Source organism: Ornithorhynchus anatinus, chromosome 9, assembly GCF_004115215.2.
Source record: "Ornithorhynchus anatinus isolate Pmale09 chromosome 9, mOrnAna1.pri.v4, whole genome shotgun sequence".
Taxonomy (NCBI): Eukaryota; Metazoa; Chordata; class Mammalia; order Monotremata; family Ornithorhynchidae; genus Ornithorhynchus; species Ornithorhynchus anatinus.
Window position 1 is genome coordinate 52,781,839 of NC_041736.1, and position 15,548 is coordinate 52,797,386.

The 15,548-nt window shown below is 41.2% G+C and overlaps 1 protein-coding gene and 2 long non-coding RNA genes across 10 annotated transcripts in view; 2 read left to right on the forward strand and 1 right to left on the reverse strand.

Moving 5' to 3' along the window:
• Positions 1 to 15,548, forward strand: part of LOC100082296 (WD repeat containing planar cell polarity effector) — a 193,954-nt gene that overhangs the window by 122,033 nt on the left and 56,373 nt on the right. For all 7 annotated transcript variants that reach the window (XM_029072178.2, XM_029072180.1, XM_029072177.2 and 4 more), the window contains one exon: positions 10,724 to 10,826. In XM_029072178.2, coding sequence (XP_028928011.1) covers positions 10,724 to 10,826 — 103 coding nt within the window. The remainder of the gene's footprint in view (positions 1 to 10,723; positions 10,827 to 15,548) is intronic.
• Positions 13,236 to 15,548, reverse strand: part of LOC103171202 — an 87,755-nt gene continuing 85,442 nt past the window's right edge. For both annotated transcript variants that reach the window (XR_486648.3, XR_003762043.1), the window contains exons 2-3: positions 13,928 to 13,983; positions 13,236 to 13,566 (exon numbers count right to left, since the gene is read on the reverse strand). This is a non-coding gene — a long non-coding RNA (uncharacterized LOC103171202). The remainder of the gene's footprint in view (positions 13,567 to 13,927; positions 13,984 to 15,548) is intronic.
• LOC120638600 lies at positions 13,531 to 14,445 on the forward strand. Its single transcript, XR_005660332.1, has 2 exons — positions 13,531 to 13,604; positions 14,062 to 14,445. It is a non-coding gene; the product is annotated as an uncharacterized LOC120638600 (long non-coding RNA).

A 15,548-nucleotide genomic window follows, 5' to 3' on the forward strand; every position in this document is an offset into this window, starting at 1 on the left:
ATGTTTTCCTTACTGTGCCCAAGGGGCTGTTTGTGTTTTCCAGGAATTAATTTATTCATTCTTGAAGTTTTCTCCTTCATGTAACTTGATGCGGGTGGATGAGCTCTCTCTGTCTAATAAGCTTAAATGTTTCTAATCCATTCCTGGGAAGTACAGCTGCAGAGGCCAGGACAGAAGGGCAGACCTAGTCCTGGGGACAGTGAATGCTCTCAGTTTGACTCTTGGGTTGCTGTGAAAAGTGACAAATTATGAACGGTTCCACAGGTACTTTTAAAGCAACAAAGCTGCAAGGTAGACCCAGGGGTTTTACATTTCAGGCACTTTTGGGCCCTCCCATTTAATTAGCTACAGAAGTAAAATTAACCAGCTCTCAAAAGATCCTGTGTCCAGGCTCCACAGGGGGCTGTTGTTTTATAAGATCTTGCACCACAATGTCACAGTGAGGTCAGATGGCCAAAGCCAATAGTGCTTTCCTCCCGTCACAGCAGGTTCCTGCTATGCAGCTGATTTCATTGTTTTAGAAGAAACAATAGGGAAAAGACTTGTTTTTTAAAAAAAAAAAGGGGGGGAGAAAGAAAAGAAAGTCTTTGCTTGACTCTTTTGCATAATGAAGACATTCTGTTGTTAAATTAAGCTTTGACACTAGATGTTAATATGGCTTATCCCATTAAGTCACTTGCCAGCTAGTTTGATCTTGATATTTAAATGGTAAGTTAAATTACACAATTAAACCCCTCTATTCTTTATGAAAATTCCTTGCTAATTAGATAAAAAGCTATGTGCACATTTTTATGCCCATTTGGAGGTTCTGATCAATTTTTATAGCACCTAATTAAGAAATGTGTACCCAGCGATATTACTGTTTGTGTCATAATGACCGACTCTGATATTAATAATTAAATGTTATCTTTACCTCTTGATAACTTTCACATGCTTCTTTGGAAATTTTTCATCCTGTTTTTTCCTTTCTGTATTTATAATGCTTTGTTGTCACCGAGTCCCATTCCTAGCAGGGATGTGAGCTAGAAACCATTATTCAGCTATTTGATGTCTAGTGGTAAGTGATTACTCAGCTCTGTGTCTAGTGAGGTTCTTTCCTTTAAAATGTTAAATCCTCCTCACCGGTGGCGTCGTTTATCAAAGTGCTATTTCGAATTCCTCTCAAGTCATCTCTGGCTCATCTTAAAATTTAGTCCTGGTCTGATTTCTGCTTTTGAAATATTCAGCTAGGAAGAGTACCATGAAGGTGACTTGACTGCAGTGATTTAAATGGTAGTGAGTGATGCTATTAAATTAAGGCCATCATTTGAAGATTAAAACTTTCCCTTTCAAGAGAAGTTATTTCAGTTTCAAAGGATGGCCATGTGACCTCAGGTTTGGCAATCCAAAATGTTTTGAATGCAAGGGGACGTTTTTAGACATTATCCTATAGAATTTAAATTGGCTTTAAACCAACACGCATCCCAGAGCAATAACTGTAACTATGCCCCTTTGATGAAGGACTGGGAATTCGGAGCTGTACTCCTTTCCCTGCTCCACCCCTTTTCTTGTCCCTAGGGTAACCTGTTCTTGGCAGTTTATTTCCTTTTGAATCAATCGATCAATGGTATTGAGTGCTTTCTGTGCAAAAAGCACTGTACTGAGCGCTTGGGCGAGCATGATACGTCCTCCAAGAGGCCTTCCCAGACTGAGCCCTCCCTTTCCCTCTGCCGCTCCTCCCCTCCCCAATGCCCCTACTCTCTCCCTCTGCTCTACCCCCCTTCCCCTCCCCACAGCACTTGTGTATATTTTGATATATTATTTCTCTATTTTAGTAACGATGTGTATATATCTATGATTCTATTAATTCTGATGGTATTGATGCCTGTTTTGTTTTGCTATCTCCCCCTTTTAGACTGTGAGCCCGCTGTTGAGCAGCGAATGTCTCTATCTGTTGCCAAATTGTATATTCCAATCACTCAGTACAGTGCTCTGAACACAGCAAGAGCTCAATAAATATGATTGAATGAATGAATAAGCTCTTCTCTAGACTGTAAGCTCATTATGGGCAGGGAATATCATACTGGACTCTCCCAAGTGCCCGGCACACTGTACACATTCAGTAAATACACTTGAATTGAATTGAACATGGCTCCCTGCCCACAAGGAGCTTTCAGTCTATTAGGGGAGACAGACATTACAATATGTATACAATACAATATATATGTATTTATATACAAAGATGTATATAAATGCTCAGGGTGGGTTGAATATCAAGTGCTTAAAAGGTACGGATCCAAGTGCATAGACGGCACAGGAAGGAGAAGGGGAAATGTGGGGTTAATCAAGGAAGGCCTCTTGGAAGAGATGTGATTTTAATAGAATTATAGAATCCTAGATTTGGAAGGGGTGGGGATGCCCCACACTCCTATGGTTGCTTGTTCCAGACTTTTATCACCCCATCAGTCAAGAGGTTTTGCTTAGAGTCAATCAAGCTTTCTGTTTCTGTATTTTAAATGTATTTATTTTTGTTTGGCCCTTTCTAGACTTAAGGAAAACAGGGTCTTCCACCCCCAAATCCTGTGCTGTGGTTGCAGAGACCCTTTTTGGCCTTCTCTTCTCCTGAATAATAACTCCAATTCCTTTACCTTTCAACATAGGACCCTTCCCTCGCTTTTTTCCCTCCCGACCCCACCATCCTTTCCATTCCCTCCCCCGGCCCCACCCCCACCAAACATACTCACCCCCTCATCCAGCTGTCTTTTTTGTTTACTGACACCTCCTTTCTGTCTATATTTCTTGCATATGTCCTTGGTCTGCATGAGTGGTGCTTATGAATATGTAAAGAACATGTTTTTTCCAGGCACGTTTGTATGTGTATGTATACGAATGCATGAGTATGCATTTATTATTTATATCTATAGTATGTATTTGTGAGTCGGATAATCGGGTATGACAACAATAATAATAATAATAATGTTGGTATTTGTTAAGCGCTTACTATGTGCCAAGCACTGTTCTAAGCGCTGGGGTAGATCGAGGACACTCTGTGTTGTGACTGCTGAGACTGATCATTGTTTGTTTGCTTTGGTTCTCAGGGTAGGAGGTGGTGGCTGGGAGTGGGCTTACTGGAAGGAGTGTAGAACTACTGTGGAGATCAGTGGGGGTGAAGGGGGAGGGGGAGCTGCGTTGCTGGCTGCAGGGTTGTTATGGGGTTGGGGGTGTAGGTTTCTGAGAGGACTTGGAAGAAGTGGCCTGATCCCCTTCTGATAGCAATCCCCAATTTGGAAGCCCCTCCACTCTCAAAAGGTGAGGGCCTTTTGCTAATCTCCCACTACAACATTTGAGGCAAGAGCCAAAAAAATCAGTGGGACCTGGGGAACTCTGGAGGAGGAATTTCAGAGTCAGGGGAACGGGAGGCCATGTGGAGGAAGTCCCCCTCCCCAAGAGACATCCAGGCCAGCCAAGAGTCCCCTCATCCTTCCTTCTGCTGAGCTATGTAGGAATGGGCATACACCCTAGCTGCCGGTGCTGCTGGGCTGCTTGCTCCATGCTTGCTAGACTGCTTGCTAGAGGGGGCGAATGCTCTAAAGACAAATGCAACCAAGTGTCTTTATACAGGATGCCACTCAAGCCTATTTAGCTGAGTTAATGTGGCTGTATCTGTGTTTTTAGCATTCTCAGAAATAGGAAGCTCTCTCTGGTACACAAGTTATTATTGTTGTTGTTCTTATCATCGAATGTGATAAGTGCTTACTATGTGTCAAGTACTGTTCTAAGCGATAGGACAGATAAAGTTAATCAGGTCAAAGTCCCTGTCCCACACAAGGCTCAAGGTCTAAGTAGTTTTTTTAAAAAATATATTATTACAGTATTTGTTATAGCACTTACTATGTGCCAGGCAATATACTAAGCGCTGGGGTGGATACAAGCAAACTGGATTGGACACAGTCCCTGTCCCACATGGGGCTCACAGTCTCAATCTCCATTTTACAGATGAGGTAACTGAAGCAGAGAGGAAGTCCAATGTTTAAAATTGTCAAATCGAATTCTGGACAAGATTGAAAAGTAAATGTATCTGCCTTTAAAGAGCCTAGTTAGTTTCAAGTATTCAGGGCTGAAGGGGCCACATACTGCCATTCTTTGGAGTCAGTTTTCGCTCAGCGGGAAAATCCCTCAGCCTGGTTTACATCAACTTAGTTGGTCTTTCCTGGTCCCAGAAAAGTGGGACCATCAGTTATTGCTGAAATGACAGTTTTGCACCTGGTCTTTTTAGCACTATGGGGTGTACTTCATTCCTTTCATTTCTAAAAAGCTAATTTTATATTTCTTTTACCTACAACACAGTTCTTAATAACTTTCTTAGAGCAGATTTCTTTCAAATGCAGACAGTTTTTTTTTTCTGGCTCTGTATTGGCAATTCTAGCTGAGCTTTAGAAATCCTTCACTAGTGTTCAGCCAATACTGATATTTGGATTCTTTCTGAAAATTACTTCTCTGCAGGTGTGCTTTCAGGCACAGAATGGGGTACATAAGTATTTTGAACTGAAAGGCCTTGAACATTTTACTAACTAGAATTGAGTCACTAAGAATGAGAAACGTAGAAGGTCCGTTTGCTGTATGCTTCGCTTTGAGGAACGTCTCCAAGGTTATTTCCTTAAGAGTTAGTCTGGTGGTTTAGTGTCCAAAAGGATAGTTTTCGTATTGTCCCTAAATCGGTCAGTCAGCTGAATGTAAAGCACTGACTGCACTAAGCACTTGGGCAATTCCATTCGAAGGAAGACACATGTTCTCTGCCCAGCAATCTGATGGAAAAGACAAATGGTGAAGGTAGCGGGAAGTTAATAGGAAGTAGTACAGATATTATCAGAACGATATAGAATTGACTATGCAAATGAATATGAAAGTGTACCTAAGTGCTGAGGATAGGACTGACTTATGTAAATGCTGAGGATGGCTGTTGGGATTGAGGTGATTAGGGGGTTGCATATTAATCAAGGGTGTCTTCCTAGAGGAGGAGGTGTTTCAGAGGAGCTGGTGAGCTGATATCTAAAATGGCGAGAGCTCGAGGACCTTGAAGCCCACCCTGAATTTTGCCTTGATGTGAATTATAATTGTGGTATTTGTTAAACTCTTACTACATGTCAATCACTGTACTAAGCACTGGGGTGGAGACGCAATAATTGGGTCAGACAGGTTCTATGTCCCACAGGGGCTCACAGTCTAAGAAAGAGAGAGAAGAGGTACTGAATTCCGGTTTTACAGATGAGGAAACTGAGGCACAAAAGTCACGTGACTTGCACAAGTTCACACAGAAGTCAGGATCCGAACTTCCAGGCTCATAATGCTTCCCCGGAAAGAGATGGGTGTAGCCATTGGAGGTTTCTGAAAAGTGGAGAGATATGTACAGAGCAGTGTTTCAAGAAAATGATCTGTAAAACAACACGTAGCATAGACAATCAAGTGTGGACAGCAGTAGGAAATACTATCTACCTTCACATAGCTCACACCCAAGCCCGAAGAATGTAAATGGAAGACTACATATGGCAATTTAATAGTCAGAAATCTAAGTTCATGTCTCCCTGCCCCTCAAGAACCTTCAGAGGTTGCCCATCCTCCTCCACATCAAACGGAAACTCCTTACCATCGCCTTTAAAGGACTCAATCACCTTGCCCCCTCCTACTTCACCGCACTGCTCTCCTACTACAACCCAGGCCACACACTTCGCTCCTCTGATGCCAACCTACTCTTGTACCTCCATCTCATCTATCTCACTGCTGGCCTCTCACCCGCGTCCTGCCTCTGGACTGGACCGCCCTCCCTCTTCATGTTCGCCAATTACTCTCCCCACCTTTAAAGCCCTATTGAAGGCACATCTCCAATTCTCCCACTCCCTTCTGCATCTCCTTGATTTGCTTCCTTAATTCCCCCCCCCAACCCTCAGCCTCACAGCACTTATGTATATATCTGCTATTTATTTATTTATCTATCTATCTATCTAAATGTCTGTCTTCCCCATCTAGACTAAGCTCATTTTGGGCAGGGAACATGTCTACCAACTCCGTTATACTGTACTCTCCCAAGCTCTTAGTACTGTGTTCTGCACACCAAGTGCTTAATAAATATGATTGATTGATCTAAATATAAAGATTTGTCAATTTTAGGACTCCTTTAAAACCATAAATTTTAACCTCTTTCCAGCATAAATTAATCCAGTAATAAATAGCCTAAAATCTGCTGATCACAAGTATTATGTTTGGCTACTTACAGCAGCGGCAATATTTTGTCACATTTTGAGGGACGGTGGTGACATTGAAAACAGGCCATAAACCCATTCCGTTTTTACGGTTAATCCTCAAATGTGCTGTGTTCTTTCAGCTGCTTTTAAGATCCACTCTGACCAGCAGTACATTCCACTGTATACTTGACACCTTACCAGATATTACTATTTCACATCATAATAAATTAAAATATGCTGATGTATTGAAATTTGTCTCCTCCTGTTTTCAAAACTATGGAGGAAAATAGAATCAAGTTAATGAATCAATCCATTTTTCCCTCATCCCTACTGAGCTGAGCTGTCTCGAATTTCATGAGTCAAAGGTGTTTTAAGTGCACTTAAATCACTAGTGTTCTAGTTGATGACATCTATGCCCCGACGGAGCCCCAGAAACTTGAATTTACATGCCCTGAGAGCTAGGGAAGAATCAACTTTAATGTTTACAAAATGCATAAAAGTGAGTTGTATGCTTTTTCAAGCTCCCGAAGCCTATGAAATGTAGGAATGTTAGTTGGAAGAAAGGGCATAGGTAATGGACCATAGATTTCCCGGGTAATGAATGAAGTGATCAATCAATGGTATTTACTGAACACATACCATGTGCAGAACACTGTACTAAGTGCTTGAGAGAGTGCAATATCACAGAATGAGCAAAAGCATTCCCTGCCCATAATGAGCCTTCAGCGTAGACGGGGAGATGGATATTAATATTCGATCGTATTTACTGAGCGCTGTGCTTATTCTGTGCAAAGCACTGTAACTAAGCGCTTGGGAGAGTACACTGTGACAATGAACTGACACATTCCCTGTCTACAACGTGCTTACAGTCTAGAGATGAACAGTTTATTATTTATAGATATGTATTTAAGTGTTCTGGGGTTGGAGGTGGGGCAAACAGAAAATGTCCAAAAGTCACAGATCCAAGCGTATATATGACATAGAAGGCTTAATCAGGGAAGGCCTCTTGGAGAAGTCTGATGTGATCTGAATGGGCAGGAGCTCATTATGGGCAGGGAACGTCACTGTTTATTGTTGTTTTGTACTTTCCCAAGCGCTCAATAAATACGATTGAATGAATGAATGAATACAAGATAATCAAGTCAGAAGCCGTACCTGTTTCACAACAGGGATCACAGTCTAAGGAGGAGGGAGAACAGGCATTGAATTACCATTTTACAGAGGAGGAAACTGAGGTAGAGAGAAGTTAAGTGATTTGCCCAAGGTAGCACAGCAGGCAAGTAGAACTCAGGTCCTTCCTCTTTCCAGTGGGCCATGCTGCTTCCATATTCTTGCACTCTATATCAAGTCCTCCATCTAAATCCTTGGTCCTGAAGACTCTGGACAAGTCTCGGGAACAGCTAACATAAAATGGCCCAAGAAACCGATTCTGTGTTCCACTGCACAGAAGGATATATAACTGGTACTGTGAACCTTAGTTAACAAGCAGTGATACACTGTCCCAGAGAAAGATTTACTACAATCTTGTAGCACATACCATAACAGTTTAATGGAAACAATAATAGGTTGGGGTCCAACATCACCCCAACAGTGTGGTGCTGAATGTGGGGATCAGGACATTTTTGGAGCACATATAAACAGCACTAGAGATGACTTCTGCACTGAATATGTAGCCTGGTGGTAGCTCACTGTTCAGCTGAGTAATATGCTTGTTAAGTAGTAAGGAAGACAGTTTTATTCATTTTACAACCCATGTAACTCCTGAGAGGAGGTTATATAAAATGGAAGTGGATCAATAATAATAAAGGTATTTGTTAAGTGCTTACTATGTGCCAAGCACTGTTCCAAGTACTGGGGTAGATACAAGGTTATCAGGTTGTCCTGTGTGGGGCTCACTTTCTTAATCCCCATTTGACAGATGAGGTAGCTGAAGCATAGGGAAATTAAGTGACTTGCCCAAAGTCACATGGCTGACAAATGGCGGAGTAGGGATTCTCATTCATGACCTCTGACTCCTAAGCCTGTGCTCTTTCCACTAAGCCATGCTACTTCTCAATAAGTGTTTGGCATGTATTTGATATTTTGGATAGGTAAGTGGGAGAGGAAGCAGCGTGGCTTAGTGGAAAGAGCACGGGCTTGGGAGTCAGAGGCCGGGCATCCCAATCCCTGCTCCACCACTTGTCTGCTGTGTGACCTAGGGCAAGTCACTTAACTTCTCTGTGCCTCAGTTACCTCATCTGTAAAAATGGGGATTAAAAAATGTGAGCCCCATGTGGGAAAATCTGATTACCCAGTGTGTACCCCAGTGCTTAAAACAGTGCTCTGCACATAGTAAGTGCTTAAACAAATACCATAATTATTATTATGAAACAGAATTGTCATGAAAAGGAAAATCATAAAGCAGATCCCTGGAAAAAAATCACTTTTCAACTAATGTGTAGGGCTTCAATCTTGCCACCTGCTATATTTAGCTCCTCTGGCTTTGTCAAAAGAGCATGATCCTATTATGTATCTTTGGGCAAGTCATTTAACTTCTGTGCTTCAGTTTCTTCCTCTGTAAGATGAGGATGAGACACTGACTTTCTCTACTGCTTATATTGTTAATCCTGTGTGGCAAGGGATCGAGTCTAATCTGTGGATCTTGTAATGATCCCAGAGTTTAACAAAGTGCCTGGCATATTATAAGCACTTATTATGAACCAAAATTATTATCAGACATGGACCTTAGTGGGCTGATTGTTTTCCCTTTAAAAATCTGTTACTACATATTTCTTATTCCACTGTTTTGCCACCAACATCTCTCGGTATAAAATGCATTATGTAAGAGACCCATCAGGATGAAATGAGACAAGATGTAATTATAATAATAATGTTGGTATTTGTTAAATGCTTACTATGTGCAGAGCACTGTTCTAAGCACTGGGGGAGATACAGGGTGATCAGGTTCTCCCATGTGAGGCTCACAGTCTTAATCCCCATTTTCCAGATGAGATCACTGAGGCACAGAGAAGTGAAGTGAAATGCCCACAGTCACACAGCTGACAAGTGGCAGAGCCGGGATTCAAACCCATGACCTCTGGCTCCCAAGCCTGGGCTCTTCCCACTGAGACATGCTGCTTCTCTAAAATGCATTTGGAAGAAATTGTAAGAAAGGGGCTAGAGAGACTGGACCTCTCAGCCACACTCATTTCTACTGATATCCTTTGACAATCAGATAACTGAAGTATCTTCATTTCACTTATGCTTATTACTCAAAATGAACTGAACACAAAAAGGCAAGCATACGTATGTAGTATTAAAATACAGCCTGGCTAGCTATCCACTCTTCAGAATCTTCTTAGACTTTCTAGTTACATAAAAATTTAATACTTATATCAGACTAACAAGTCCAAAGACTTCCACACCCTTTCATCGAAATAGATTAAATGTCTCTATCCTGGATCCAAACTATACAACAACAAAAATTTAGAGTTAGCAACTCTAATATCTTGTGATTTTTTGAGTTGCTAATTAGATTGTCAATGGAAAATGCATGTAGCTAACGTTTTCATGACACGTTTGATGTTATGACTTTTTCTATTTTATAGTTTTATTTGAACTATCCAAAAATTGATGATTTATATGCTTGGAAGCTTTACAAAGACACAGAACTGGGCCTGCGTGTTTATTATTGCAGTCACAGTCTTGACATGGTATTTGTTTAGATCAAGATCAATAGATAATTGAAAATTTCCATTCAGAACAAAGCTTCATAAGCTTGAGGGGTTTTTTTAATGTTTTCAGAGCCTTTTTTTTTCCCTCTTTCCTTAGGCCAACGGTGAAATTTTGGGGACCATCATATACATTTTTAAATATTTGTCTCTCTTTTAAAAAAAAAACACACCACCATCTCAGATGTCAAAAACTATTTTTGTTTTTTTGATCACTACATTTTTTTTAAAAATTTCATCAGAGATGATTAATTTTATGGTCTATCCAATTTGACTCCTACCCCCTTAATTTTAAAAAATAAGGTTGAGCTACCCAAATGTGTCTAATCTACTTCTTGAAAAATTTGTTCTTTCTTAAGTTAATCATCATGATATTTTCTGAATGCCTATTTCACGGAGCGCGTTATACTAAAGGTAGAAGACGTAAGTGAAAGCTATCACGCTTCGATGTTCCTTCACTTACTCCACTATAACCAACTCATGCCTATACCAGAAGTGTACAACTAAGTCTTTCTTGCTGAAGGAAAAAATGTGGAAAAATTTGATCAAAAGCTAGAATTAGTCAACTCAATTATATGCTTTTATTCCAAGAAATACACCTGGCTGCTAAAGGTGAGATATTTCATATTGGATAATTTATTTGCACTGGGGAAGAAGAAAGTCCAGAAAATTAAAATATAACAGTAGGTTCGTCAGTTTTGTAACCGGAACGATAAGGGTGTATTTAGAAGCATTCTTTGTTACTTGTCCGAGATTCATTTTAGATTAATCTTTTATTTTGCTTCATTTCCAAAGGACATCCATTACCTTGCATTAGATAAGGGTGAATTGGCACTAGCTGAAGTGGCAAAGAAAAGGGCTAACGACATTGATGCAGAATCAATAACTACTGGAGTTGGTAAGAATTAACATTGTTTAAAAAAGCTCTTTTTGTTTTAATCAATAGTTATTCAGTATCATTCTGTGTTATTTTTATAGAGAGCTATTGATTAATTTAAAGGTTTCTTAGAAAAGTTGTCTTTATTCAACGAAAGGAAAACTGGACTTTCACATGCTAAAAACTGGGTGAAAAGTTGGAATTCTGTCTGTGAAAGCTGATTAATACTGATTGACAAAAACACAAAGATAATGGATTTGTCACATGGGTTTAAAGCTACCAAATGAGCATGGACATTGATATACAAGATTCATTTCTTCAGACAATGAACCCCAAATGGGAACTCAGCTGTGAAACGTGATCTGGGTTTAGGATTAAATGAATACTTTCTATTTGCAGGGTATGAGGGAAGAACTTCTAAGTGATAGAATCTTAGATTCACACTTCTCTTTTCTTTTTTTAATGGTATTTGTTAAGTGCTTAGTATGTGTCAACCACTGTTCTAAGTGCTGGGGTAGGTACAAGTTGATGATTTTTGCTCATTCCCGAGTGTATTCTTGAGAGTTTAGCACAAAGCGTGTATCTCAACACAGTCCCTTTCACAAACACCAACGTTTCCATCATTCTATTAAGCCAGTCAATCAGTGGTATTTATTGAGCCCTTACTGTGTGCAGAGGACCGTACCTGAATAAGTACAGCAGAGTGGGTAAATGTGATGTCTATAAAAATTAATTGAGCAATCATTGGTGACACCAGAAACAAAACTAGGTATATACAATATTGAAGTGGCATGTCTTAGAATTAATGCAGGTAAGTTTGAGAAATTACTTTCCAAACGTTAGTGAAAACATACTCACTAAGATATGAGCGGGTACATCAGTGAGGATTTCTCTGGGTTTGCTATTATGATATTCCCAAATCAGAAAACATTGTGAAGTCCAATATGTATACTTTGTTCCCCAATACCAACATTCAGATAGCATAAGCATCCCAAAATTGTGTTTATTACCAACAAATGGAACTTAGGAAGGGCCTGCTGAATTCAGCAAGATGTAAAAGAATCCTAGTGGCATGAGTGTGGGTTATCTGCATTTCAGCTCATCCCCAGATCCAGGTAAGTCATCTATATTAATGCTAACAATAATAATAATAATGGTATTTGTCAAATGCTTTCTATGTGCCAAGCACTGTGTTACATACACATGGGGCTCACAGCCTAAGTAGGAAGAACAGATATTCAATCCCCCTTTTGCAAATGAGGAAACTGGGGCCCAGAAAAGTTAAGTGACTTGCCCAAGACCACACAGCAGGTAAGTGGCTGAGCTGGGATTAGAGCCCAGGTCTGGGCTCTTTCTCCTAGGCCACGCTGCTTCTCTGGGCTTTCACTGTTTAGAAATGGAAAGGGTTAGTAGAGGGAGGGTTTCCAGACTCTTCGGTTCTTTACTTGGTGTGCACACGTGTCCTGGGGGCAAATCCTGCCCCCAAATGACGTAATGCAGCTTTGTCCACTGTCTTCCCCTGTCCTGTTGGGTCCTCTGCAGCATCAGGGGAGCAATGCCTTGACCCACAGAAGTAAGATTCGTCCGTGCTTTACATGTTCATGGTAGTAATGCAGTTAAGGGTCTACAGTAGGTAAATTGATTTTTTATGTTGTTGATACTGTGAGTGAAAGGTTTTTTTTGTGCTGTGATCCTATGCTTTAAAAATTTCAGGTCAAGAAATTACAGCCAGGTTTAAGATTATAAGATTTCATAATGAGTATTTTCACTGTCCGATGGCTTTCATCAGCTGGAGTGTATACATTCAATCGTATTTATTAAGCGCTTACTGTGTGCAGAGCATAGAAGCAGCACTGTGTAGTGGACAGAGCACAGGCCTGAGAGTCAGATGGTCAGGGGTTCTAATCCCGACTCTGCCACTTGTCTGCTGTGTGACCTTGAGCAATTCACTTCACTTCTCTGTGCTTCAGTCACCTCATCTGTAAAATGGGGATTGAGACGGTGAGCCCCACGTGGGACAGGGAATACGTCCAACTCAATTTGCTTGTTTCCACCCCAGTGCTTAACTCAGTGCCTGACACACAGTAAGTGCTTTACAAATCTTATCATCTGTGTCCTGCCAGCAGAGGACAAGGAGTAGAGACACCATCTTAGCTCCATCTCCAACCTAGCCCTTTCTGGCTTCTGGGTTCCGACTGAGGCCCACGTGGCCAGGGGTGGGTTGGTACCTCCTACTGGCCCAAAGGACCTCTGGGGTGAAACACTTTTCATTATTCAACCGCCATTCCTTGACTTTGTCTCTTATCACAGCCAAATTCCAGCCTATGTCAACTTACTTCCTCCCATACTGTTTTGTTTCATATAATTAAAATTCACTTTAGCTTTTTTCCTCAGGAAGTTGATCGAAACAGAAAATACTTAAATCGAGGCTTAAAAGGGAAAACAAAGTAATATTTACAGCCACTGAGGTTCAAGATCGCTGCCGGGGTCAAGCAGATGACCCGGCGGGCAGGAGTCAGACAGCACGCGCTTCGGCCCTGTGACTGGCAGGCTGCCCGAACGCTTTCTTGGGGAAACGGCCGGATCGTGGGAGAGCAAGCTCCACCTCTTTTTTCTTCGCTCCACCCTCAGGGGAACTGGCTCCATCCTTGGGCTGTCCCACTGTTGGCAGAGAAGCCAGCTTCCAGCTTCCACAGTGTTCCAGTGGGATGGAAGGGATGAGGATCAGGTTGTACCTCTGCTTGGCCTGGGCCCTTGCTGCCTGGAACATAGAAAGAACACGTTGGACCTGCACGGTTGGTGAGATGGGGGCTTTTTAGCTGCACTACACTAAAATGAAAAAGACTAGAACTCAAAAATGGAGGCAAAGGGGGAGGGGAAAGAGTAGAAGCGCCTGGCCGACTTCCAAATGGAAAGGCTACAGAAGCCTCGGTGCACTTGGCTTAAATAGTTTCCCAGAATGATGGCCAACAACCGATGTTGAATCAAAATTACAATGTAGATGGAATGCAAGAATGCATCTACATATTGTGTGTGTTTTAAATCTCAGTGAATCTCCATCTGAATCTCCGCTTGCATTCCGTTGACATTGTAATTTTGATTGAGATAAAGGGGCTCCTTACCATGTGCTCAGGTCTGGTCCCAGGCTAACTGGGCATCCTTTTATTTAATCTTGTGCCTAAAAAAGGGATGAAAAAGGGGTGAAACTGAAAATATCCCAAATATGATGTACAAATTTCTTTATTTTTAACCATAGTGAGTAAGCAGAAAAAGAAGAAAACTCCCCTCATGCTTTTAAGTCATATTGGATCAAAGTAGTGGCGAATCTTCTGCTGGAAGAGTAAGAGGCCGAGAGAGAGAGAACTTTCAAATTTGAACAGTTTCTTATGAAGGCTTAGCTGCTTCTTGGAAGCGAAGGTGAAATTCTCCAGGAAGTCTCAACAGATGCTGGGATATATAGGCAATCAGCCCCTTTGCTTCCTGGGATATATAATTTTCTCCTTTCCTTCCCTGCAATTCCCTTGCCAGATTTTTACCCAGACGGTTTGATTAGAGGGTTTAACATCACACTGTTCTTACACAAATTCTGGCTGTGATAGAGCTGGCTAGCAGAACATCTGATGTGTTTTTCAACTGTTTCTATAATGTTTTTCTTTTGATTCTGGTACCGTATATTACGGCTCCCTCTGTCTTGACTTGAACTCAGGCAAGTGGTGGTTGATAAACTTCCAGATTTCTTACCTTAAAGATTCTGAATATACTTAGGTGAAGAAATTTAGAAACACAGATTAGAAAGGCAATGTGTCAACTAATGGCTTGATGAAATTTAGACCTATGGGCATATCCTTTATTTCAGAGTGAAAGTATTTGTTTGAAGAGCACCCAAGTCAGGAAGCAGAGTGGCTAGTGGAAAGAGCATGGGCCTGGGATTCAGCGACCCTGGATTCTAATCCCAGCTCTGCCATTTCCCTGCTTTGTGATCTTGGGCAAATCACAACTCTGTGCCCCTCATTTCTCTCATCTGCAGAATGGGGATTCAATATCTCTTCTCCCTCCTACTTACTGTGAGCCTCATGTGGGAGCTGATTATCCTTTATCTACCCCAGTGCTTAACATAGTGATTGGCAAAAAGTAACCACTTAAATACCACAATTATTATTGCTATTAGTAGTAGTAGTAGTAATAATAAACTACCTACATGAAGCAAAATAACTTTAAGGTTCTCACTCAGTCAGTGGCATTTGAGAATTGACTGTGTGCAGAGCACTGTACTAAGTCCTTAAACTATTAGATGATGCAGAAAAAGGTGGAAAAAACAGATACTCCTTGTTGCAGGTTTCATAATGTTCTCCATTATCTGACAAATCCCAATCCAAAAAAAAAAAAATCCTTGGGTGGCTCAACCACTGCTTCATGAACTCAAACCCTACTTCCCGATCCAGTGACAGAGCAGCAATCCCTGTTCAGTCATTACCTCTCCCCACCTCTCCTTAAATTCCTCACAGTTCAGTTGACCTCTGGGGGTTTTGGGAGGTTTTTTGGTTTTTTTTGCACCTTTCACCATGTTAAGCCTCTCCTCAAACTATGAAGGATGGCGTACAAGAGAGCTGATTCTATGGCCAAGGATGGCCATCGAAGATCCAGCGCTTAGAACAGTGCTTGCCACATAGTAAGCCCTTAACAAATACCATCAGTATCAATTAATTAAATTGACTTTCTTTGGGCTACTCTTTAGAATTTCCC